Genomic DNA, 27671 nt, shown 5'->3' with positions numbered 1-27671 from the left:
GCTTCACTTATTTGTTTTGCATTAATTTAAAAAATTATAATAATTTCTTTCTTCTAGTCCCCATGTTGGATTTGATCTGTTCTCACCCCTCACACTTCATACAGCGTGCTGTTTTTTATGGGCTTGTGCGTCTCTAGAAGTGTGTGTGTGTGTGTGCCTACATGAGAGTACTCCTTTTCACAGTGCTGACACCCAGCAGATTGAGACATCAGGCGCCTGCTTGCTGTGGTAAATTAGCCATTCTTCTCAGGGGCTAATTGGAAATCTAAATGTTTTGCAGGGGGAGAGAAGAGCTGTGATGGAATGCAGTCGACCTGGGAGCGGAAAATTAGATTAGAAAATCTTTTCAACACTTTTATTCAATGATAAATGATATACATTTACTTTGATCATCACTATGTTAAGAGAGATTGCAAAACACAAAACATATTTTGTAAAAAATGGATACAGGATTGCACTAAATAATGTTTATTAGGAGCCTTTTGTGAAAATGTACTCCGGTCCTAAAACCCAAACCATTTTTAATAAGCAAACCCTCAGAGCTCAGCAAATACATTTCCATACATAATGACCCACCCCGAAAGAAAGGAAAAAAAAAACATTAATTACAGTGCCTCCATCTACATAATTTAGAATAAAATATGAAATAAAAAATGTCACTAACACTAATTGACTAATTCATCACAGGACCTTGTTGGTAAATGTTCTGTCCTGCTTGAGTAGCTACAGGAAAATGAAAACATTTGCATGAAGTTTTTTTTTTTTGACTCACTAGTAAAAAATTAAAAGGGAGATGAACAAATGTTTGACATCATAGCATTTTTGTACTGATATTTATAATAAAATCATCTTATTCTTCAGAGATAAGATAAATACATTTATATAATTTTGCTTGCATTCATTTTATAAAACATACAGTGCACACAAAAAACAGGATATGTATATTATTTATCATAATTTGGACTGTTTAGTTCTAAAATTCTGATGCAAACATTTTACGTCATGTTTTAAAACGAATCCAAATGGTACATTTAGTCAATGTTACTGGCACAATCATCTTCAAAAATATCTTAACAAGTTAAAGTGGTGTGACTTTCCTCTGTACAAGCAGACAGTCCTGTGAATGTGGCCGGAGGCTGGCCCGTGAACAGTTATGGGCGGCACTCCCCGTTGTTGGGGGTGAGTTTGAGGTGCTGGGAAAAAGTGCTGTGCATTCACAGTAAATGAAGCCTTGTGAGTAACCGTGGAGAAAGTGCTTCTAACTGATGAGTCCAGAGACAACTTCCCAGATCTTCTCTGCCACACGGAGACACCCACAATGCTAAAGACCCACTGCCATCTTTAGAGCAAACCACAGAAAGCCACTGAATGGGCTAGTTTAAGCCTCAGCCGTGAAAACAAATCTAAACACTGTGAATTGAGTTTTGTTTCATTCTACTTAATTGGCAGCAGCAGGTTTTTGCCTTTTTTTCTTCTCCGTTCAATATGAATAAATGCGACAAGCTTCTGATCCCGGCTTTTCAGCCTATGACTGTTTATTTATCTATTTCAACTACACCCAAGAGAACAAAAGGCATGCAGAATGGCCACTGACAGCCATGTCGAATATCTCTTTCTGCCAAATCTAGCTGTTTTCTCTCACTGCTGTCACTTGATGTCTTTATGCAAGCCTGAGAGTTCGCTACGATGAAAAGGGCGGGGGTGAGCTGAGTGAGTGACCCCCACAGGAGGGGAGTATTAAAAGTAAAAAAGAAAGCAAGAGCAAGGAATAGATGAACCAGAAGGCGGGAGAAAAGTAGAAGGGGGAGAGGGGGCACCCCTGCCGGGTCTCAGGCATCTCGGCTGGCAGTCCCCATCTTGGCTTCAGACGGCTTTTGTCAAAGAGGGGAAAAGAGGGTCTCTTCTTCACTTGGGCATGGTACAATAGATGTTTTGTCAGTCAGTGGGGGAGTATGGAGAGATGCTGAAAGAGGAATAAAGCCAAGGACCCATCTTCACAAGGGTTGGGGTGGTGGCGGTGGGCAGCCCTTTGGGACTGGGCAGATGTTGAAATGAGGATGATTTATTAGCCTTAGTGTCCTTGGTGGCACTTGGCCACCATCCCAGAATTAGGAGTGAGAGAGAGTGACTGAGAGTACGAGACATGCGAAACAGTAGGGGGAGGAGGAGGAGGAGGGCAGCTATGTATCAGAGACATCTTAATACCTTCTATGGACATGGGACTGTTCTTGCTCTCCGACCGTCATGGTATTTTTGCCGGATTCTCTCTTAGCAAAATAAGTTGGTTGGGAGTAATCTGCATCACTGAGCTGGACCTTGTCACCCCGCATTACCCTCCTCTCCCTTCACCACCAACCTCACCCCCAACAGACCTCAACACACGGGCTGTGTGTAATACGGTCACTGCACCACCATCCCTCCCCTGCTTATATAAAACAACAAATTACCAAATTAACATTCCCAGCAGACCACACTCTCCCTTCACAGTTCTGGGCAAAGACACCCGAAAAACTTGCCAGGAAACAAGTGCAAAAGAGAAAACGTTCAATGGGTGGCTATGAGTGTGTGTATTATGTTCTACATGCGTATGTGGTCAGGGAGATGTCCACTTGTTACCTTGTGTGTTCAAATATGAGATTGTGTGTGTGTGTGTGTGTTTATGAGTCTGCAGGCAGTAGCAGATCGCTGAAGCCTTAGCCCTGTGTTCTGCTGTAATTGGAAGGTGTCACATGATTTAAGTCACAATGTGTCACCTTGTCATGCCACCCATGAAGACCTGTGAGGTGTGTGTTGTAGTGTATTGGAAACTAATGAACCTAAAGTGATAAAAAATGGGATGGATTCCTTGATGCAAACCATAAAATGTATATTTTATACAAAACTTTCAATCCTCACTATATATCTCTAACTCTTCTTCAATCCAAAGTCTACCCCAACCCCCGTTCACTGATACACACACAAATATTTCCTCCCAAACGTCTCCCTTTTCTCTCCTCCGAGCAACATTTAATCTTGCAACCTGTTTGTCCACCCTGCTTCCCAGCCCTCAGCTGACAAACTGTAGGAGGATTACTTAAAGTAGTCGGGGAAAGTTTGGACAGCTTTCATCAAGGGTACCCAGAGGGAAGATTGATTGGCAAAGTACTTTACTGCCCAGTGTCAATCTCGCACTCCTTGTTCTCTCGCTCTCACCCGGCCCTTCTCCTGATCCGTCTATCCATCCATTCATTCGTCTCCACCTCTTTACAAATCCATACCTGCTGCCTGGAGGTAAAGGTCTCAGTGGGAGTGATAGTGAGTGTGTGCGTCTGTATGTGTGTATGACAAGGTCTGAGGGTCTGCATGTAAGGTTGAGAGGTTGCAGTTTCAGTATCCACTAGCATAGAAGAAAAAGACTGATTGTCTTGAGAAAGTGTATGTGTGTGTATGTGCAACATGCACAGAAAATAGGCATGTGACTTTGGAGGTCTGGGAGGCCAAGAGCTTTTGACATGAATGAGAGGGAGTGTCATCTATCATCTGCAGAGAAGGGTTGGAGGAAAGGAAATAGAAAAGACAGAAGCGGTTGTGGGGTCAAGTCTCCATAATTCTCGCTGTCCTCTATTCTCTCACCGTCAAACTCACAGCGACTGACCACTCAGCAGTCTTCAATTCAGCATGGCCATGGCTGCTCTCCCTAAGAAACTCCCCCCCACCCCCCCTCCATAGGGCCCCCAGAAACGTTTGTTCCGTTCATTAGTGCAACAAATACCTACAGATGCTCTGGGAAGGAGGACACAGAGGTTTTTAAGCACATGCTCCCCCCAAAAAACAACCAATGACTCATAGACAATCTGCTTCTTTGTAAACAAATTGCATACTGAAGAGCTCATGCGAGACGTGGTCTCATTATTCAATGTAAACGTGGACAGTTAAGTGTGTTGAAACAGGGTATTAGTGATAGGATGTTCTGTGATTTGCTTTACACTGGAAAAAAAGCAAATGTGGCATGTGACAAAGAAATAGACACCTATAGGACATCTAAAAAATGCTAGAAATGCAATTTTTAATGTCATGCATGTGTTAATAATATGAACATGTATGAGGAAGAGTCAAAAAGGCTAATGTCAGCATCACTGCAACATAATCAAGATACATTTGGTCTAAGCAAAGCCCCACCCCTCCCGGTCTCTGCCTTATTAGCGACCTTACCTTCAGGTTAATAACTTTTGCCTCTGCAGTGTCCATCACAATTTCCATATCAGCACAAAAAAGGGGCCAGGAAACATCCACTGCCCCTCTTTGCCAAGACATGATGAAATGATTTCTTTCCCATGGAGACATGTCTTGATAGAAAGAGAGGTGGCTGACTTACACCAGAGGTTAATGACGAACACGGGACAAAGACTGTGTGTGTGGGAAGTGGGGATGAATGGAAAGAAGAAGGGAAGATGGGTCCGTGGGGCACAAAGACTGGCATACATATCCCTCCACCCCCCATGACCGCTTCATCCAAACTTTTTTTTTAGTGCTCAATGGCTCGTTTTCTCCTGTCTGTCCCATGAATTATGTAAACGACAGTGGAATCTCTTTCTTCCCGTGGCCAGAGGAAGACAGGAAAAAGCGAGGAAGAAAAGATAGAAGTGAGAGAAATGCCTCCTCACTTTTCTCTCTCTTCCTTCTGCTGCTTCTGAACAACCTTTCATGGGTTTCTGCTCTGCAGCCATGTGAAAGGATGGTGGTGGCTGCTGATTTGGTGGAGTGGGAGGGTCAGGGCACAATGACATATACGAGGAACCGAGGAGGCAGGCAGGGGAAGAATGCCGGCCTTGTTGTTGAACGGCTTGACATTGATTAATGAGAGAGAGAAAGACAGAGCGAGAGAAGAGAGAAAATAAAGGAGGGGTGGCATTGGTATAGTAGACCAGACAGGGGGGGCAGCTGGACCCTCTTTGGGGTGAGAGACTCCGGAAGAGCCCCCGGCTGCACTACTGATCAGGAAGAGGGTAGCTGCTGGATAACACCGCCCTTCAGAAGGCGTGTGTTTGTGTGTTTGAGTTCTGTTATACCCCTACTATTTCGCCCGAGGGATTGTCTGTCTTCTTTCATACACAAAAACACATGTAGGTGCACCATTCAATGCAGGTCACATCAATCCTCATCCATCAAAGTGCTCCTGAAAGACTGCCATAATCATCATCATCATTAGGAGTTGCTTTGTAGTCACTTTGTCACACACATACGGAGGAAGCTCAGCTGCTTCATGCAATGAGAAAACAGCAATTGTCAGAACTCTACACCTTTTTTTGTCTAAGCTGTATTTTCTGATACTTTAAATACCTGCTGTGAAACAGATGTTGTGGTGGTTAGCATTGGATAAATTGTGTTGAGTCCGTTGATTATTGATTCCAATATGATAAGGTGTGAATTTTGTGAAGGTAACATCAAGTTGTGAGAAAGTATAAATCAATTCGCAATCATTAATTCAGGTTTAGCTTGTTATGCATTGGACTTCATCTTGTGTTCAATGCACTGATTTGAGTAAATAAATGATAAACTGTAAATTGAACTTGTAGTGGTCTAGTCTTGACTAGACTACTCATAGCACATTTTACAACACAGGTAACACCTACCCACTCCCACCACATTCACTCACTGATGGCAGAGGCTGCTATGTAAAGTGTCCATCAATATTAACTAATCCATTCCTACACACTCACATGCAGATGACACAGCAGTGGGAGAAATTTGGCGTTAAGTGTCTTGCTTAAGGACACATATGGCGGCAGGAGCTGCAGGGATCGAACCCCCAAACCTCCGTTTGAGAGACAACGGACTCTCTGACCACTACAGACCAAAATAGGCTGACAGGGAGGAGGAGGGGGACCTAAAAACGTTCAAAAAGAGATAAAGGAAGTAGATTTAGGCTATATGAGAAGTTTCTAGGGACAATTAGGTACTTTTGTCTCAAGCTGATCACTGGATGGAACTGATAACTTTCTCCAGCCCCCCTAGATGTTTATTGTGAGTGTAAGTAACTTTTATAAAAAAATGGAAATATAATTGTCTGATTTAAATCCATGTGTCTTATTTTTTTTCCACTGATGCAAATTTTAGAGTTAAATACTCTTTAGTTGGTGTCTATGCTCAGTATGCCAAGCACTGTTGACCTTTTCTACAACCAGGAGCTACTCAAGGCCGCCTCCGTCTCCAGCCAAGTGGGATTTCAAAGCCGCTCCTGGATGTCCCAGGATCCTTTGTCTCCACTCTCATCTATAGGTAAGCACAGTGTGCAACCCCTCCCTAACACCAGCCTCTTCAAAACTCTGCACAATAGCCAGATTTCCTCCCAATTTGCTGGGAGAGAATAGGAGGCTCAGGAACTCCTTTCAGGAGCTTTGAATGGTTGGCCTAATTCAGACTCAATCTTTGGGTTTGCCAGGCCTCACCCCAACCTTAGCTGGCCTAGCTTTGGGGCTCCTGACTTTGGCTAATGCTAGGCCAATCCAACTGTTGAGGGATTTAGCCTTGTGCAAATTCCTGCCTCTTTGGCAAAACCCACTGCCTTACATTTCTATTTTTGAGTAAATCAAGTAATATTTGAAATGGAATCTGTCAAAGTCAGAGAATCTGTAATATTTTTCTAATGGTATGCTTTCTATACTTACATTTTCAACTTAAAGAGCCCCAATATATACCACATGCCACTAAGGTGTAGAACTACTAACTTTTTTCCACCGCAGCCGCACTCCTCTAACCTCAAAGTGACCGGTGCCCCTTAAACACACATTTGTGCTGAGGGTAGTGTGTTTTTTATAGAATCTGTGTTCACTCTGCTGACCATTTGTTCTACTTGACCTCGCTGCACTCTTCTCTGCCCCAATTATGCAAGCACACACGGCCACTTTGCATACTGGTACTTCCTTTTCTTCCTAACACTCTTGAGTTCAGTTCTAATCAACCACCCTTCGGTCATGCACATTGAACACACACACAAGTACACAGCATTCTCACCAGAGTTCCTTAAAGACGCCCACCTTCCAAGTCCAAGGACTGCTATTAAAGCAATCAGGAGCCTTCTAAGCTAGGTCAAGAGCAAGGTGCTCACATGGGGATTCTGATTTGAATTATGCAAAGAGGGAACAGGAAGAGAAGGAAGAAAAACAGAGAGGAAAGGAGAGACACAAAAAGATTAGAAAGTACCCCACCAAACCTTGCATAGTTACACAGAGGCGATATCTTAAGGAAAGGGTATTGTGTGAAAATGATAAAGGTGGGGAAGTGACTTCTGATGAGACAAAAGGGACTGAAACAGTCAGGAATTTAAAAGATTAGTCTTAAGTCCAAGAACCTGACCTTCGGACCTGATGAAGCATTAGAAAGTATGGTGAGGAGTGAAATGGTGAGACCACACGCAGTTTTCTATGTGTGTGTGTGTGTGTGTGTGTGTTAGTGTGTGTGTGCTGGTGTGTGTGTGTGTGTGTGTGTGTGTGTGTGTGTGTGTGTGTGTGAATTTGTGTCTGAGATCAACTTTCCCTGTGGTCCATTCAGTGTCTAGTGGTTCAGGATACTGAGACAAGAGAAGCAAGAGGAGAGAGAATTATCATGAAATACGACAATTCATCTTGTGTGTGTGTGAGTGTGTGTGTATGTGTGTGTGTGTGTGTGTGTGTGTGTGTGTGTGTGTGTGTGTGTGTGAGTGAGTGTGTGTGTGTGTATGTGTGTGTGTGTGTGTGTGTGTGTGTGTGTGTGTGTGTGTGTGTGTGTGTGTGTGTGTGTGTGTGTGTGTGTGTGTGTGTGCATGACAGTAGAGAAGGTAAACATGGTAGCTGTAGAGCTGATATCTTGGTGAGAGAGACATGGGACAGATAGTCTAATTGTGCCTTTTTTGTGTATGTGTGTATGTGCACGTTTTTGTGGGTTGTATCATGTAATCGGTTATATATGCTCTACGATTAATGATTAAGATCAACAGAATTATTGAAAGTATGACTTCATCCATTACCAAAAAGAAAAAAGTCCCATTACTGAGACAACATCGCCTTGTAGAATATCTGAATAGTCTTTTTATATAACATTTTACTGATTAACTTGTAAAAAAGTGCTGACATCAACATGACTCTTCTCTTTGCTAATGTTTTAGGACTAAAAAAGTGTAATAAAACAATACCTCATTACACAGAATTACTAGAAAAAAAATGAAATAAATTCAAAAAGTAACACAAAAAAACTGTGGCTGAAACTTCTTTGTAATAAAAGGCGACTAACAATGTTACTCGCTTGTGGAAAATATAAGCCGATAATTGCCCTGTTGTCAACATATGTCATTTTATGCGTGTCCCTTTGTGTGCATAGATGAGTCTCCTCCGGCCAGGCCCACCCTGCGGTGAACATAATCATGGCCCTGTCTTCCTCAGGTTAAAGGCTCACTGCTGTGTCTTCTGGCACTAATGCAGTGGGAAACTATAGGGGTCACATTAGCCCCAGCTACTTCAGCATGCATTACAGTAGAAAGAACTCGGTTCCCCATTAAAAGCCACCAGCGGGCTATGATGTGGGCCTACCTGTGATGGCCTAAATGAGTCACTTAATGATAGCTGTGCTGCAGCGAAGGAGTGCTCATACAAAGAAATACTGATTGGATACTGATTTAGTACGAGGGTCAGACGAATATGAGTCAGTGTATCATATCACTTCTGCCACTTTTGTCACTTCATGAACAGCAGGGGTCCAAGTCTTGAGTGGATATTATTAGGAATCGCATACTTTACATACTTTTTGCCACATTATTAAAAATTGCAAAGCCTACCATTGATGTGTGAAACTAGATGTGCTTCCCTAAAATGTACAACCTGGCTTTAAGAATTAGATCATTTGTATCAAGTCAGTTATGTATGTGGCAGATATTAAACAAAATACTCAATAAACTCCAAATTCTTATACATCCACAACAAGTACCACAGTATGAATTTGTGTGTCACTATCGTTTTTACCATTGGCTTCACTGCAAAATAATGCTTTTTCTCTATTTTACGATGGCAATTATTTTGATAGGGATTTGCAGCGAGCTTTAAGTTATCTGCCATTTAAATATTCTATTTTTCACTGAAGGTGGATATTCCTGTCTTGATTTATGAAAAAAATTGTTGAGCAGGTGTGGTTAGGAAGTAGAGTGGCTCCACCATGAATCACCGGGTTGGTTGTCCATTCTCTGACTCCTCTGGTCAACATGTTGAAGTGCCCATTAAAACACTGAACCACTTCCAGTGCACAAGGTGAGGTAGATATTCAGGTAAAAGTGATCAGTGTGCAGTTGCTTCATACACATGTAGATCTCAAAACCTTTAGAGAAATCTGTTGTAAGCAACAATCAGAACTTTCTCAATGGATGTGTATATCCTAGCTGAGGCTTGTGGGAAGAGAGGATGCATATGTCCCAGCAGCAGAGATGAGGAGAGGGTAAGTGAGCCATGTGGAGGAAGCCAGAGGGTGAGTGGTGATCTGTAAGACGATACCCTGCTACCTTCCCTGACCCCCCTGTCGGGCCACTCTGTTACCTGGACAAGATGGGAGGTATTAAGTGGCCTGCTGTCCCGCTAGGTTGAGTTGCTGATCCGCTAGCCAGAGAGGAAAGCCAACCCCTACTCCCATCTTCACTTCAGTGGGAGCGTTTGTTTTGATTTTTGTCCTCTCTTTCTCACAGACAAACCTGAGAGGCCCAATTTATCTGGGATAGAGTGAGGGGAAATAGGGCGCCTTGCCACTTAAACACTAGAACTTTAAGCCGGCAACGGTTCGTCAGCTCTCTCTGCAAATGTCTTCCTTCACTGTAATGCAATGCTGACATACGCAGAACAACAAAGAGCTTTTGATAATACCACAATTACAGAAAAAATAAATACAAGTATTATCGCAATGTAAATGAAAATTTGAATTGATGACTCAATAGCTTTGTTTGATGGATGTGGGGAACAAAGGGCCAAGAAGCAGATGAGAAGTGGATTTAAAAGCAACCACTTCATGGATTATATTTATTTTCTTTAAAACAAATGACATCTCTTGGTTTCCTGTGAAGAGCCAGCGATTTTTCTGTTGCCCACCCACATCTTTAGGCTGGGCAACACAGGGACTGCTGAGAGAACAGGAGGAACAATTTGCTCATTCTCAACCAAGACATGAGGGCTATGGATGAAGGGAAAAAAAGACACCCAATATCCAAAATCCCTCTCTCAGGGCCATCATGTGAAGAATTCCCCCTCCTCTCCTCCTCCTGTCCCCCCCCCCCTCCCCCCTCCTTTCCTTTCCTCTTCTCTTCTTTTCTTTTTTAATCAAGCCGTCTGGGGTTGTCAGGTCTTTTGAGACGAGGACTCCCAGCCATGTGAAAAGTTAATCCCTTGTGGGCCTTCTTCTCCGTGGCGCTCATCTCCCTGGGAACACTGGTGGTGGCTTGCAGGCAGGTGGTAGTGGGCGGGGGGAGGTGGATTGGAGGACGGATTGATGGAGGGATGAAGGGTGGGATGAACACAGGGCCACCCTGACCGGATAAAGTAGTGCAGACTCTATCCAATCCATCCCTGACTCTGAAGCCCACACCTGAACTCAGGGCCTTGGTGTGCCCTGGACCCTTGCCATATAAACCCTGCACATAGACACACCACCACCCGATTACTGCTTCCCTCCACCCTTTCTGTCTCAATCCTTAACTCTGAGACCTTTTGATGAGCAGCTGCAATGGAAAGCAGAGAGGATTTGTGGTGTGGAGAGTTAGTCGAGTGGCTTCTAAAGGATGACAGTGGCTCACAATGGAGAGGGTACTCCTGTTGCATTGTGCCCAAAACCTCCCTGCACTGCATCCACCCCCCGTCCCCCCACCACCACCACCCCCCCATCCAACCACTTGGCTTGAACCGTTCCTCTCTAGCCATTTCACTGTGTGTCAAAGCAACAATCCAGACAGACTCCTCTTGGGCCTTCTGCCAAGGAATGAAGGACATGATAGATAACAATGGAGGTAAGACTTGGGGTTCAACAGTGCTTTTGTCAGGATTTTCTCAATGAGCTGTTTCAGGGACATCAACTGCAAGTAAAAAAAAAAAGTACGCAGACCTAAGACACATCTGTCTTTTAGTTACAGAGGCAAAGAAAAGTCATATTTCTGGTTGAAAGTTGCAGGCAGGAAGGTGAAAGAATGTGGCTAACAAAAGGCCTCTCTAGCAGTCTGAAGGAGACAGAAAAATGCACACTTGAATGCTTGAAGGCTCAGTCAGCCATCTTAAATCCTCTTCCCTGTCCATCTCACGCTCACTCAATCCTAACTTAGCCCATACTCAATCTTTAACAAATGTACACAGACACACATTCGTCCACTGCCCACTTGATGTGCCCCAAGCGCCCCCCCACCACACACACACACACACACACACACACACACACACACACACACACACACACACAAAAAGAAAAGAGTTTGAGTTAGAGAGAATCTCTGTTGGAGGGGTGTACGGAGCGAGATTTGGGAGTTTGTAAAGGTCAGTGCGGACTTTGTTCAATCTGAGGGTTTATCTCAGCAACAGCAGGGCAGGACAATGGGGCCACTCGCCGCGCAACAGAAACCCAAGCTGTGGCAGCTAAATTACTTCACTGATAAGGCCGAATTAGAAGCACTGGGACCCTGGAGGCCGGGGAAAAAAAGGAAGGGGGAGCAAAAAGCAAAGAAGCATAGGAAGAATTGAGAGGGAGGGCACATAGGATTACGAGTGGGGGTTCAAAAATCAATTAATCTCAAAAGAGAAGATTTGAGTCTGTGATCGGGATAAATTAAAGTACATGGCTTGTTTTTATGAGTGAAAGCACAAGTCAAATACACAGACACCAGCACTTTACAGTACACTGGAATGCGTGAAGCTATAAAAGTCTGTAGTTTGCGAGCATTAATTAAAACATGACTTTGTTTGAACAGAAGTGTGTAGCTATACACAACACTGTTGCTCAAAAGGCCCTCTGAACTGTGGTTTATGTGTGTGTGTTTTTGTGAAAGAGTTGAAGACATATAAAGACAGACAGTCAACGTGAATCCCATAAAGAATCCCCACTCCAGAGTAGGAGAAGGAAGGGAAGGAAAAAAATTAAAAGGAACTGCTTGAGTGGTCTGGTAGTCAGGCCCCTTTGCCTTAAGTGTTTGTGCAGTGTGTGTTTGTGGTGGGCTCTTACTGTACACTGGCATGTCAGTCTGCAGTTCTATAAGAAATGCTGCCTCCCTGTCCCTCGTGTCTGCCATGCAATGTTTAAAGCTCATGGAACTTTTTTTGCAAAGTGGCATTGTAAGCCCTTGGCCAGCAGAGGGGAGCAAGCTTTGTCACCAGAAACAGTTAGGATTTATGTTCTAACAGCCAAATAAAATGACACATGACGAGTTTCATATAAAAAAATGGTGTCAAGGTTGATTTTAACTTTTAAAAGATGAGTAGTGATTAACAACATATAGAGATGGGAGGAAAAAGACAACATAAATGTTATGATGTGAATTTTATGAAATACATTTTTTGGGAAGAAAAACAACTAACATGCAATCAAATAGTAATCATTTTTATACAAACATTATTTAAAGGTTATATTGCACATTTGCACTCACAGCCTCACACTCACACAATACAACAATACTTTTCTGTTGTTTGTATAACTTCTGTATCACATGGCCCAGCCAGGCATAAGCGTCTCAGAGGGCTAGAATATTTATCAGGTATTTTTTTTTTCCCACCAATCTGAGGTACTGGGTGGCATGCTGGGTACCGCTGTGTACCAGCTGCACCCACGTCAGCTCACATCCTATCCAGGAAGAGTGACACAGAGCACAATCATGTGACATGTACTGTTCTGACCATTAAGAAGATTTACAGTAATCAAGTTCAAGCCTTTATAACCTTTTCTTTCTTTCGAGACATCTAAGCTAATAGTCAGGCCATTGTTCCCCATAATACAAATTAAGTGGGGAATAAATTGATTCAGGTTTGTTTTTCTCTTGCTGGTCCATTTTTTAATTTCTGGATATACACATCATTTTTTAGCACATACAGTAATGTAATGAAAGCCTAAATTTCACTGAGCAGTTGTATAGAACATTTGAAATGTAGATGTCTACCTTAATATATATCTTTGTAGTCTTTCACAGATGTAGAAACCCAGCTGTTGGAATTTGATCACTTAAAAAAAAAAGGTCTTATATGGAACGTTTCAGCTCTAATATTGACTAAAAGTGACTTGCCTGTCTCCCAGGATAACACAAGAAAACACTATATGATACGTTGAAGTGAGGAAATAAATTTGAAAATGATTTATGTGAGATCGCATTACTGTTTTATTAGAAGGAATTGACATAATTGCAGGATTGAATGCAATTCACTTTTTTTAAAACATTATTTGTCAATGAATATGATATCTGTCTAAGTCACACTGGACAAACTGTCATCTGCTTTTGTCAAAATTGTTTTGACTTTAAGAGATAAAACTAGTTTTCTGTTACATTGATAATTCCTGAGATATGTTTTTGATTTTTTTAATACTTTTAATTTTTCCACAAAATAAAATATGTCAGAAGATACATTTTCAAGATGTTAAAATATGATTAAGACAAAGAAATGTGGACGTGCAAATCTGTGTGCATTTACACACAAGCACTCACATACATGAGCACACCTCATGAAATGCGGACTCTGTCTAAACCTCCTTGTTGTCTCAGTGGTGGAGAAAATGAGTGAAAAGTCACTCAAGCAAATCTGCAAAACTTTCCAAAGTAAAGATGTCCCAGTGAGTTTGACACTTCAACAACTCCACACTGTTCTAAAATCAAATGTCGTCACTGGCTTAGCTTCTCACTCTGCTGTGTTATTTTTAATGACCGAGTAGAGGGAAGAATAACATTTTCCTGCCTGGCTGTGTCTTCTTAAGTTCATGTGGGTGTACATGCATGTATAGTTTATAATCCTGTTCATGGTCATGTGTTTAACACTATTTCATGCAATCCAAAATATACAGAATGTTTATGAGTGCCCTTTATGATGTTAAAAATAAATGTCTTAAAACCAAATAAAAAGTCATAAAATAGCCCAGCTGTGCTCCAGTTTCCTCCTGGGCTCACTTCTCGTGGATTGAGGTCTTTAAGCAGCACAAGAACTGTATGGATTAAACAAAAATAAGTATTTCAAGGCTTCAGGTAATGTTGTATATCTGATTATAAAAATTGTGATCAAAACCGCCACTGGGACATGATTAACAGGTCACAACTTCCTGCTTCAATTATAGTCATGTTAGGACTTCAGATTTCAAGTGAGGGAGGAAGTAAAAGTGAGTGGAAATGGAAGCTAGAGACAGAGATCTGAGAAAAACAGGGCACATGATATTGCATTAGAGGGCTCTTACAAATACAACAATATTCCACATTCTCACTGATATTTAACAAAATAAGAGACAATCAGAACTGAGATGGAATAAGCCTTATACAATGACTAATGAATACATATATCTCTGCCCAAGCTGGGAAGGCAGTGAAGTGTATGTCTTCATGATAGCATAAATCTATTCACCAACATAAACAGCATTTGAAAATTGTCATCATCTTCCACTGGGGAAAAGAGCAGTGTCATTGTCTACTCCTGCCCCTAAGGCCATAACTGATGGGACTATTCATCAGGGCAATGATGAATGATGGGGTTTCACTAGATACACAGAGAAAGAGATGGGGAGACGGGGATTGGAGACGAGTTACCTACACTTCACCACAGAGGACTGATGGGCCAATGTAAGGTCTTTTAAATTAATGTTTAAGAAACCTCGCCTAAGAGAAACCTCATGCAATAAAGGGTAGCATTGTGGTGGAGATGCGTGAGGAGACTGTGTGTGTGCGTGTGTGTGTGTGTGTGTGTGTGTGTGTGTGTGTGTGGGGGGGGGGGATTCAGGCAAACAAGAGCTTCCATTGAGCTTGCTTGGTTGTAGTGGCTGAGGTCTAAAACCAATGACCAATTAATAACAGCTTGTCAAGTTCCACTCTTTTCAAAGATGGTGACTTTCTTCATGTTCTTCCTTAGGAGCTTGCACACCTTTCATCAGAACCTTACCGATTAATTTATTATTTAATTAACAGATGGTGGTAACTGGTTATGAACAAATGATAAGGTATCAGGCTTCTAATAAAATTTGACATTTAATTTGCTGCCCTGCTTCCTCATTATCAATTACCGTGTTCATTGAATATAATTGACAATGGTTTGAACTGGGACACAGGAGGCTTGTCTTTAACAGCTTACTTAAAAAAAAAAAACTGTCCTGCTATGGTGTGTCCAGGGGCAACGGCGACCATATGTTTAATATTAGATGGAATCTGTTCCACTGGAGTGCTCCGAAAGCTGGGAAAATTGGATTAAATTGGCTAATGGCATGTTTAAAACCTACATGAAATGAACGTGAATGGAAGATATTACTGCACCCATGCCCAGGACTTGTGGTGTAACGCTCGCTCTCTAGTGTTTTCCTCAGTGTGTAAACTTGGGGTTTCTGTCAAACTCAAATAATGATGACAGAAAACCACATACTGTTGGTCAATACTGTTATTAGAAACCAAAGGCTTGATCTCCTTTTCATTACCAAAGGACTATTCACACATGTGCCAAAGTAACTCATTATGTTAACACTTCATTTCATAAAGGACCAATGATAAAAACATGCAGATAGTGGAAATGATTATTTCATAGTTTATACTATTAAAAATTCAAATGTCTTATTTTAAAACATTTTTTACTGATATGCATATAAGTGTAAAGCAGCCATATGTATGTTGAGGATCTTGTCAAATAAACATAAGATCTAGATGGTGGATATTCTGTGCAAAGTTCATAAATTACTTAAGGTTCTAAAATTGTTTTGTTTTTGTTCTAATCCCTTGTAGGTGAATCCCTTATTATGCAATGGGAAAGTATCCTGAACCTTTGCACATGTTTTTCAACCAAAAAAGGGGGATTCTTGCACATCCCTTCAAATGATAATTGTAAGAATAAAGTTAATATCTGTAGGACTTATAAATGGACAAAGTGCTTTTACACCACATGTCACACGTACTCATTCACACCTATTCACACACTGACGGCAAAGGTTGCTATGTTAAGTGACCATCAGAAGTAACTTATCCCATTCACACGTCGCTGACTAAGCAGCTGGAGCAACTTGGGGTTAATTGTCTTGGCCAAGGACACATCGGACACATGGCAAGAGCTGGTGGTTCGAACCCCCAACCATGGTTAGGAGACGACCGACTCTAACAACTGAGCCACAGCCACCCATGTAAAAAACAATGTTACCAAATATTTAGCAAATACTTTACTAAAGACAAAATCCAAAACGTACGGAACGTTCAATGCAGGGAAAACAACAGAGACATTTACAATGTAGAATGATGGTCAATAGAACAACATAGATAGAACATAAGAACTACAAGAGCCTTTTGAGAATTAAACTCCATAAAGTGACTTAAAATGATAAACTGATGTATTAAGTCGAAGTTCCTCAGACATGTTCCACAGCTGACGAAACCAAACTGCAAACCTTTGGTCCCCTTTTATTCAAAATGAGATGTTGGAATGGCAAAGTAGTTCCTGCTTCAGAATCTTCGGTGATTGGTAAGAGGAAAGTAATTCAGATATTCCATTATAAATATATATATTTGATTGTTTTCTGTTTTTATACAACAATGTCTTATTGTTCCAATTCTCAAAGACTAACTCCATAACTAGCCCAATAGTTAAGTGGAAAAGTGTGGTCTGATGTGTGATTTTGTTGAACGGTCCCTTTGATATGCAAGTGTTATTCCATTTAAAATGAAACCAGATCATATGAGGTTAAACTAAGAATCTGAAATAAACACAAGGTTCTTGTGCACTAATGAAAGGAAAGACCCATCCCAATTATGCCCTTATGACCTGTACTGATTACATGAACTACCTTATGGCCATTAGTTGCCACCTCAACCAAAACAGCGATGCCACATTCAACAGACCCAGGATCTGTTTAGGCAAGCTAGCCAGGTCGTGACAACCAATTCTACCTTCCCAACTACATCGCCCCTTCTGTCCCCCACAACTCAAATGTTTAGACTGACTAGCAGCCAGAGCCAGGACATCACTGGGATTATCAGGAGGGAATCTCCCTTCGCTGGTGTTTCATCTGATTGGTCCCACAACACCTTTGAAAGGCTGGACCGTGAGCTTCAGCTTCCTAGAGCCACACCCTCCATGCTAGAAGACAGGCCTGATGTTTTTTTTTCTGTTGCAGCTTTTGGAAGTGCTCTGAGCTCAAGGCCATGCTCATCAGAACTTGGTTTCTTATTTAATAATTAAAAGACAAGATTATGACCACATTTATGGGAGGAGCTCTAAACTTTCTATACAATTGTCTACTCTCTAGACAAACTGCTTGACTCTAAAAATGGACGATCAGCCAATTTAGTCCTAGTGATTATTGAATACTAACTTCTTGGATCTTAACCAGCACTCATAAATGAAGCAGTAGAACATGGGGTTCAACATGGGAACAATGCTAATCACATTAATACAAATCTGCCAGGAAACAACCCTCTTTTATTCTTAATATTCTTTCTCTATCTTCATCTTTACCATTAATTATCTTGGTTACTATCTCCTTACAGTCCAGAGAGGTTTCTGCCTATCAATTAAGTATCCTTCACTTTAAGGGCCAAACCCCGAGATAAGGAACACCTTTTTTGAGGAAGGCACACAGATTAGACAAGTTCCAAGCTGCACCTTGAATGCCCTTTGGGATATTTAACAAAATAACTTGGCCTTCTGCCCACCTCAGACGAAACACAAAAGGCTAGCAAACACTTAAGGAGGCAAGAGGTGGGTCATGACAGATAAGTGTCAGGGTGCGCCAGGACTTCTTCTGCCTTAAGTTTAGAGACAAGGACGTTAGCTTGGCTCAGCGATAAGGTGCAGAACAAAAGAAGCACAGTGTCAACTTGAAAAATGTCTGTCAATCTTGAGATTAAGTGGCTTAAAGAGGTGACGGAGATGCATGATATCATGGCTGGACAGGTATCTGTCACGTAGAAACCTTGGTGGCATGAGAGGGCCTTGCCAGATGTCTTAGTCTATCACTAAGTCAATAACAGGGTAAACAGAAGAGCTAGCATACTTTTTGTCTCTTTCCACACATAGCTGGATAAATGATACTGATATGGAAAATCACCCCACAAAAAGTAAACATGAAAAAGAATGAGGGACTGACAAAAAGAAGTTTGCCCAGGCAACAAAGTCATCCCAAGGTCCACTGTGACAAAGAGATAAATATGGCTGCAGGGCTGACATGAATTCTATGATGCATGTCTTTGCGTAAGAAAACATTTATTTTGACCTTGTTCAAAAGGTCTACATGAGTGCACATTTCTGAAAACAAAATGCACAACTGCCCATCTTGAAACCTTTTTATCATGCCTCAGAAAATACCCTAAAGGTTTCATGCAGTGTTTCAATTATTTAATCATTTAACCTGACAGTGGCAGAACACTGAGATCGGTAATTACAAGTTTAGCTGTCATGGAATTGAACAAAACTGACAAGTAAGTGACTCCATCTTCTCATATCATTCCAGAGTTAGTGCTGCAACTTTGTTGTGTGTTCATCTTCAAACAATAAGAAGAATTTCAAAAGCAATGATTCAGAGGTGAAAGGATACACCCAATGGTCAGAGGGTAAGATGAAGTGAGAGTAAACATCATCAATTGTACTTCAAGAGGGTTCAGCCGAACCATGTGTTTGATCAAGAATGTTAGGAATATAAATGTGACTGAGATTTACTTTCTCTCCTTTCCTTAAAGATAAAAGTAGTTTCTGTATGAAGCATTTAATGATAACAAAGAATGCAAGCTTAACTGGCAATTCTCCCTATTACCATGCACAACTTCCTCCAAACATATCCAAAAATGTGTTGCTCTGTCTGCTGACATCTGAACACCCAGGGGAGTTAGATCAGTGAGTCCATTCAATGCCAGTCTTTGAAGAGCACAATACCCTCAGCTATTGTACTGTGACATGACTCTATCAATGGGTAAGTCAGGTCAATCTACTGGCCAGATAATAGCAGCTCTCACTCTGACAGTAGATCCCCACGTGGCCTCTCTAAGGGCCTCACCTTACTCTGTTCGCTAAGGCCTTCCTATCCTGAGGGGTTGGCAGTCCAACACACGCAGAACCAGAGAGACATACACACATATGGTAGACCTGGGGCCCTGGCGTTCTATCATGTTGTGCTAAAGGGGAGCATAATGGTTTTTAAATGGATGACTTGGTGCTGGCCCAGAGAGAGAGAGAGTCTGAGACAGAGGAGAATGACCATGGCCTGCAGCAAAGCAGCTCTTAGATTGAGCTGTCCGTCTCGCTGAAATGAGTCTGAGTTAACACCTCTTCCAGTCCCTGATGCCCCAGGACAGACAATAGTAGGCTTCCTTTCTGCCTTCCTCTTTCTTCTTTCTCTCTCTTACACCTTCACCTTTTTTATTGCTATCCATGTGTGTCTCTACCAATCATCGCTTCAAACCCAGGCATCCACAAATTCCAACAGCATCTGCCATGTGAATATTAGAGATGTTGGACTGTTTAGGCCGCAGTGTTTGAAAAGCCAACACTATAACTTATTGCCAATCTTATAAAAAAATCCACAAAAATGCAGTCAATGTTGTTAAACTGTTTTGGTTTTGTGTACAACTGCAGATGGCATATATTATTGTCGATGACTGAAAACCTTGTTACAGCAATTTTGGTGATTTCATGTTTTAGGGAATTATAGGGCCACTTGCATAGTATAGTCTACAACTCAAATGAAGTAGGTATGAAATAGAAAACGAGGCAGCTAGGAGCTTCTGGGGAAGAAACACTTTTCTCCACAGTTTTTTTCCTAAGAGGAAGTTAATCTAATTGTTCAGTTAACTTAATTCAGCATTTCATTAATGTATGAGTCTTTGGTTAGATATGATCCCATTTACACCACAGAGATCTCAGTTGACTTCAATTATTACTTCTCATAACACATCCCCCTGTTTTGGCAGGAGATGTGTTACACACGCACACATTTGTAAAATTTTCATGAAGAGTATCACACTCCTCCTTACCCTTATTTCTTTTCACTTTTCACATCTTTCTTCACTCAGCCATACTCCTGCCCCTCACCTCGGCCTGTCTATTTGTTTAAGACCAGAGGCAGTAGATGAGTATAGGGGGTAGAGAGTGAAAGGGTGGAGAGCGCGGCGTATGGGACTCCTAGGGGAGTCTGTTGATGACTATCAACAGGCTGACTGTTATGACTATCTGTGATAAGAGTCTGGGAGAGGAGAGCCCCCTGAAGGCTTCCAGCCCCAAACCAGACAGGATATCTAAAAAAAAAAAAAAAAGGATCCATGCTACACCAGAGTGAGTCCTCAAAAGACCACTCAGGAGTAAGAGGAAGACAACAGATCAATCTTTCCATTTTGACAGCTTTGGTGACCAATGATTGAAGGGAAGCAAAAAAAAACAGCAACACCCAAGTATATCTAAAAAAGGCCTTGTTGACAAACAAACAAATTTATAAAAATGTCACAAATGATGGAGCCACAGTTACAGAAGTGTGACTGTATTTATAGTTGTAAAGTGGTTCATTAAAATCTTTCTTCACTTCAATCTGACTGTGTATAAGAATGTGTGTGAGTATGCTGGGACATTTTCTCATACAAATGTCTCTTTGGAGATGAAGGTGGCCCTTTTCCTTAAAGCCTGAGAGCTAACGCTTCCCTGATGAATATGCATTAGTCGGGTGTCTGGGGAGAAATAGAGGAGGAAGAGGAAAACTGAGAAAACATGAGAGCCACAGGAGAGAGTGTAGTTTTTGGAGAGGTGCCCTTTGCACCCCGAAAGGCTAGCCATAATATGAACTTTAAAAGGAGAATGTTCGGCCTGGCACACTGCCACATGGCGTGTGCCTGTGAGCTCTAATCGCCTGCATGCTCCTACAACTGTAAAAAAGAGAAAAAGTATAACAAAAGAAATGAAACATTCTGTAGAAACCACCCAGAGTTCTTTAGACTGAACCTTGAGGGAACATTCAGAGGTTCTTTCTTAAAAACCTTTTCAATGAGGGATTCTCGAACATTTCCTCCATAGCTTCCTAAACGTCTAAACTATCTTCTCATTCTACTTAAACCAAGTGATGAGGGCAAGCTTTGAAAAATGAGTATCTTATCTTTTTGTTGTAGTTAAACTCAGTTTGTTTCTGTTTTCTTCTTAAATAACTGCATCAGTAGTGGGTATCTGTAATGGTTTGATTAATATACATTTAGTGTAATTTCTGCAGTGCAAAATATAATAATAAATATAGAATTTAAGCTGAACATTAAGCACTTCCTACTCTACAAGTTAACTCTTTAATTTCATCTGTTCTTTTTATTAAGTCCAAATGCTAATATATCATATAACATATTTGTTAAAAGTGTTGAAATTTGTCAAAAAATGTATAGAGTTGCCATAATGTACATCAGCTATTGGTGTCTCATTTAAGCACAATGTGTCCATTCTAATATGATGTCACACAAAGTTACATGTTCAAGCTATTTTCCATGTAACATAAAAATGTTACTCTAGAACATGTGAAAGACCAACCCCCTTAATGTGAAGAGTTGAGGAGTCAGTAAAATTAAAAGCAGGCCAGTAAATTTCATCTCTGATTAAGCGTATAAGTAAGGGGAGATGGAGACAGAGAGAGTGAGACAGAGATCAGTTTTTCCCCCCTAATGAGCTTACTGAAGCAGCTTCCATATCCTTTAATGTCATGTTGAAATGAAAATTAATAGTTCAATATGCCGCAACTGCATTGGGCCATGCTTCTTCTATTTCCATATCAGGTGGCGTGACCAAATGAGGGTGCTCGCTCGGTCCGACGCCCAGAAAAGCTGATACCTCCACTAATCAACCAGATTTTTCCATCTGACATTGCTGTGCTGCCGGAATTCTGGATGAGTGTGTTTTGTATGTGTGTGATTGCCAATGATGTATGTGCATGATCAAAGATGAGGTCCAATCACAAGGGGGATGCAAATGGAATGGACATCTCTGCTGACGATAACATTGTCTGTGAATAAAGACCGACGGTTGGAAATGCCAAGTGTGACAGAAGAGTGCCTCATTCATTCACTTACCCTGTCCAGAGCTGCTTTAATGTTTCTCTCACTCGTTTTTATGTTACTTTATGTGTGTGTATTTTTCTTAATATAAAACTGTGTTTGTGCCACTTAAGAGGACAGTCAATAGTGATAGGGGGTTGTATAGGAATGAAACAAAGACAAAAACAGTAGGCAACCAAAGAACAAAGACAAAGTACAAAGAAGCCAGGCTGGTTCCTACCTCCCATCCAAAGGAGCTGTCTTTGCCCATGGCCCCATGATGCAGCATACTGTGCAGACCAAACCTTTCACCCGCACCAATTCGGCTCTTGGCCCAAACGCCCAGGCCAGCCCCGGGCACAGAGGACTCCCGCAGCTCCAGTTCGCTGGGAATGGGAATGTCATCTGGAATGTAGACGGGTGCCTCATAGGGCGAGCCCTCTTTGGGTGTGGTGAAGTCCTGGTCGTTGCTGCTGCTGTTGCTGTTGTTGTGAAGGTGGTGGTGGTGGTGGGTGGCATAAATGTGGGGGTGCAGCAGGTGGTGGTGGTTGTTGTTTTGATGGGAAGGGGTCGGTGAAGGCAGGGGGGACATGTTGATGACGCTGTCGTCTGCGTCATCTTCTGGGCTGTCGGCACCACCGCCACTGCTCGGCGCTAAACCTGGCAGGTCGGCCTCTGTGTCGTACATGCTGTCCACTGGCTCACTGTCATCTAAGAGTCCAGACACAAACACAGCTATTGTTAATCAAAGGCAAAAGAGATAGAACATAACACATTTTTCCAACATTTATAAAACAACAATGCCCTAGCTTTTATATGTTTTGTTTTCAGGGTTACAGACAATTATGTATTATTTTGCCATAACACTCCACTGCATTAACAAACTGGATCAAGTGTGAAATAAAAGGGACTGATGTCTAAGGTACTGATGTCTAAAGTCATATCTCCATACTCAGTAGACATTGTGGACTTCCAAAATATGCTTTTTGTACCTAAATCACAAAAAAAAAATAGTACAGTTTCATTATACAAACTGCAAACTGTTAAAAACACATGGCGCAATGAGAAAATAATATCTATCCATCAAGTTAAAGCCTTCAGATAATGCTTGTTGCGCTAACAGATTTGTGATTTATGTTAGAAGAGCCAATTGAGGAGCAGCTTTAGGGAAGCCAAGTGGTTGATGGGTAAAGTTCTCAATTTCATCACAGTCACTGTTTGTGCCAGGACTAATTTTTACAAATAATGGCTGTGTCCATCGATGACCTAGTTACCCTGGTCACTTTTCATTATTGTCCTGCCCACACACAGACTGTATGATTGTGTCTGTGCTCGAGGATCCGACCATTTCATTATGAGAGAAAATGATGAAATATGTGTGTGGATGCTCATGAAATGTGGCTTGTGTTGTACTTGACAGTTTTCATACACCAGTCTACCAGGTTCAATACTTAGTCATTGTCTGTAAAAAGTTTTTGTGTGTTTGTGTGCATGCGCATGGGTGCATACGTGTGTGTGTGCGTGTATGTATGTGTGTGTGTGTGATTGCCTCAAACCATCAATGTGTGTCTCCTTGTTTCTCATTCTGGACAGATCCTGGTGTCTGTAGTCAAAGCACCACTGCAGTTTTACTATCTAAACACAGGGCCTGGCAATCAGTGGGCTAACTAGGCCCAAAATTACAGCAGGAGTGGTTTCAATCAAGCTCTCTCCCTCTGTTAACCTCCATCCAGCCTGCTGCCAAGGCTGCCAACACTTCCCAGGCTCAAGCTGGAACTGCAACATGACATTTTAAAATGTGCTCATAAGCACATGACAGTTTATTGGGTCACAGCGAACATTGCGAGTTGAATCTTTCTTAAAGTTGTTGTAATAGATGCATCATAAAAGAATTAGATTGAACAATGATTTCTATTCTGTTCTAAGATTCTAAACCATTGTTCTTTATACTTTATAAGGTGATGAGGGATTCACTATGGCCAGTAAGTTCCCTAACTAAAACAATTAAATGAGCTCATCAAGTAACTGATATTTAAAAAATATCATCACTAAAATCGCACAAGAGCCTATTCATTGTCCAGTCTATCAGAACTTTGGTTCTTTGATAAATATTTGGGTTTGTGCCCGGGGACAGATGTGGACAGTGTAAGCTGTTAAATTAACTGACATGTACATTAAGAATGTGAAACTTGAAACTATGAACGCATGCGACAAGGGCTTGCTAGCTCCTGGCAAACCTGCAGCTGATCCGGGAAACGTATCATATAAAGCTTCAGCAGTAAACTCCAGCCTTTTATGACTGATTCTGCGTCATCCACTGATTTTGGCTGGAAAAGAACCGCATTATTTAATGATCACTGTTTCACAGGGGCTCAGACCATGCGTGCAATTAAGCATCAGAACATGTGAGCCAGAAGTAGCTTCCACTTTTTCACAGATCAATTAAAGTTTTATAACTCAGCCCTATCTGCTGCTCCCTATGCTCAATCAAAAGTGTTTTCAGGCTGTTAAACAGTTTTTTTTTCTTTCTTTCTTTCTCCCTCTTCACAATCCTGCTCACTGAGAGCAATTTTGACAAGCAAGAAAGACAGCCTTAATGGAAAATCCATTAACATTTGCCTTTAGGAGCCTATGTTCCCTCCAAAAAAATGCACAGATTGTTGCAACAAATAATTAAGTAACAAGAAGTAAGACAAAAAAACCCTCTTAAATTATGTTGGACAAAACATCTTTTGTGAGAGACATAAAGCTGTAAAGTGAGGAAGGAATGGCAGACCCAGTGTGATATTAAACACTTAATTCTCAGTTGTAATCGAGCTGATTCATAAGGGGAAAAAAATGCCTGAAGAAAAATGGGACATTTTTAGATAATTTGCCAATAGAGACCAGCTCTGATTCCTTCTGCCTCCCCTGTAAGAGAAGTGGACCATGCTGAAAAAAGTTACAGATGCGAAAAAGTAAGCAGGAAAATAATGAAAGGGGCCAGGGAGAGGCTGAAGAGGAGGAGCTGCAGATTCTAAAATCTGACGACTGAGCTGCTTTTTTGTATGTTAGCTTAGGGTCTCGAAAGACCAAGAAAGAGATGTTAGGTTCGTCTCCCTGAGGGCTTCTTAAAAAACACCCGGGCCAGATAGTGCCTTCCCCTCCCTGCCTCCTTATGTTGTTCTTTCTCTCTATGTTCCTCCTGCCATCTCTTTCTCTTTTACGGGGAGCTATTTATCCTGATTACATCAGGGGTCAATCATTAATTCGCACCTTGGGGGTCCCGGTGCTGGCTGCGGCTACAATGGACTGCTTGTTCAGAGGCTGTTATTACAGTGGAAAACTACGCTGCTCTGCCTGAGAACCGGGCCCAGGCCACATGAAGGCATCCCATTTATTTGATAAATTGTAAATGTGTGCTGTAAACGGAGCTCTTTTGCCTTGTAGCATAGCTTGCAATAACAAAGATTTTAGGGAATGTAGGCTATCACACAAACACACATCTGTTTGCAACAGCAGGAGCAGACTTTCACACACTGATGGTAGTGGTTGCTATGTAGTATCATCCATCAGAAGTAACTAATCCATTCATACACTGCCACTGAAGCAGTGGGAGCAATTCAGGGTTAAGTGTCTTGCCCAAGGACACATCGGACATGTTGCCCAGCTGGGGATTGAACCCTCAGCCTTCCGGTTGAGAGGCGACGACTGTACCAACTGAGCCACAGCCGCCCGACATGTATAGACAGTAACCTCTAAAATAAACCAAAATGTCAAATACTTCATTAGACAAGAACACAGCACAAGCTAAAAGCCCCCTGAAAATGTAACTTTTCAAGAATCAAGATTAAAAAATAATAATAACAGCATATAAATATGAAAGGCTGATAACATTGTAATCAGTGTTGCCATGGCAAAATAACTTGACATGGTGCTGAAAATCAGTGGTTTAATCGGAGGGCTTTACAACGGGGAAATTGTTCTGTGGTTGAGTTTAATCAGAGCACTCTAGACTTAAATGCAGAAAGATAGAGATCTGCAGTCATTTTCTGCCGTCTGCCTGGACGCACACAAACACATGTGCCTGGTGGTGCAGAGACTGAGCCGTATTGTTGATGTGGTCTGGGTAGAAAGAAACACTGACTTCTAGCAAGAACTCTAGGTTACAGTCTATAAATACTTCATTAGGGTCATTTCTGTCAGAATAAGCAGCCATCCCTTCATTGAGAAAAATCATTAATTCATAAAAAATCTTTGTAAAATGTAGTTAGAGATGCTTTTTACTTATGCACAGGGATGCAAAGATGCATATAAAATGTGAAGCACTGCAGACAGAATTATGTGGCTGATTAATTCTTTAAAAAGAGGGTTCTGTGTGCCAATGATGGCCATCATAAAGCGCACACGTCGTATGTCCCTCACTGCCTTCCCTCTCCAGCGCACACAGAGAGTGTATCTTTGTTTGGCTGTAAATTGATCTGGTTCAATTCAAAAGGAAAGGCAGCCACTGATGAAAAGACAGTATCCAGGGAAAAGGCACAACTATGCAAAATTCTCCACTGGCTCCAAATATGGGAAGAAAAGATTGTCTGGTAAAGAAAAAAGAAGGCAGAGGGAGAATGCGTGGACCATGACAGATATGAAAAATGGGTGCTGGTTGAGCAATAAATGGCCAAACATTTTGATGTGGGAGCTCTGTGCGTACATGGACATCTGTGTGTGAGAAAATAATCTGCTGTTTGTGCTGCTATATTGTGTCAATATGGTCCCACTTAGCTGCATTATTGCACCGCAGAGTGATATTGGTACCTGTTTCTCTGTAGTAAGCAGGCCTTTGATGATTCTGTCTCCATACAAAGGAGGAAAAACATTCACTGCTTTAAAACAGGAGAGGCAGGGGCTAAAATCAAATGAGTGCAATTCAAAGATGGGGTAAGTGAGAGGTGAAAATCTGTGTTTTTCCAAGGTGGCACTGGGGTAATATATATTCGAAATTATGTATAAATAGAAGCATGTGACGAAGCAGCCAAAGGAGGATGTTTAGAAGAGAAGGTGTGTGTAGTGAGTGAGCAATGGGGGCTGTGGTACCAGCAACCCTCTCTACATGGAGTGTAAACTCCATAATGGTTCCCTTGTAAAAGCACCAAGGAACATTTCCAAGCAACTACAGCATAACTTCTACAGAAAGGTTGAAAAGAGATAAAAATACAGGAATTGAAAATAAATATACAAATAAACAGAACAAGTTGCAATATATATAAAATGTATATGTTTGTACATTAATATCTGCTGCATATATGTTTTTGTGTTTTCCCTACCGGACTGCACATGCAATGCTACATATCTACAAATTTAACATAACATGTTGAAATATTATTTTTGCTAGTTTTTGCTGACTCATGGTTTACACTCACTATATCCTAGAATTGTGAGGTAAAATTATGTGAAACTGTTGGTTTGACTAAAAGTGACATATAAACATAATGTAAATGCTGTTTTTATTTATTGTATGAACTTGTGC

At 41.4% G+C, this 27671-nt stretch overlaps 1 protein-coding gene across 8 annotated transcripts in view; it reads right to left on the bottom strand.

The window, feature by feature from the left end:
- prdm16 (PR domain containing 16) overlaps positions 1–27671 on the bottom strand; it is a 171152-nt gene that overhangs the window by 92221 nt on the left and 51260 nt on the right. For all 8 annotated transcript variants that reach the window (XM_061058495.1, XM_061058496.1, XM_061058500.1 and 5 more), the window contains exon 2: positions 22410–22879. In XM_061058495.1, coding sequence (XP_060914478.1) covers positions 22410–22879 — 470 coding nt within the window. The remainder of the gene's footprint in view (positions 1–22409; positions 22880–27671) is intronic.

The sequence above is a fragment of the Labrus mixtus genome, chromosome 15 (genome assembly GCF_963584025.1).
Source record: "Labrus mixtus chromosome 15, fLabMix1.1, whole genome shotgun sequence".
NCBI classification, from domain to species: Eukaryota; Metazoa; Chordata; class Actinopteri; order Labriformes; family Labridae; genus Labrus; species Labrus mixtus.
The sequence above is the reverse complement of the archived record's forward strand: the minus strand, read 5'-3'. Positions and strand labels throughout refer to the sequence as shown.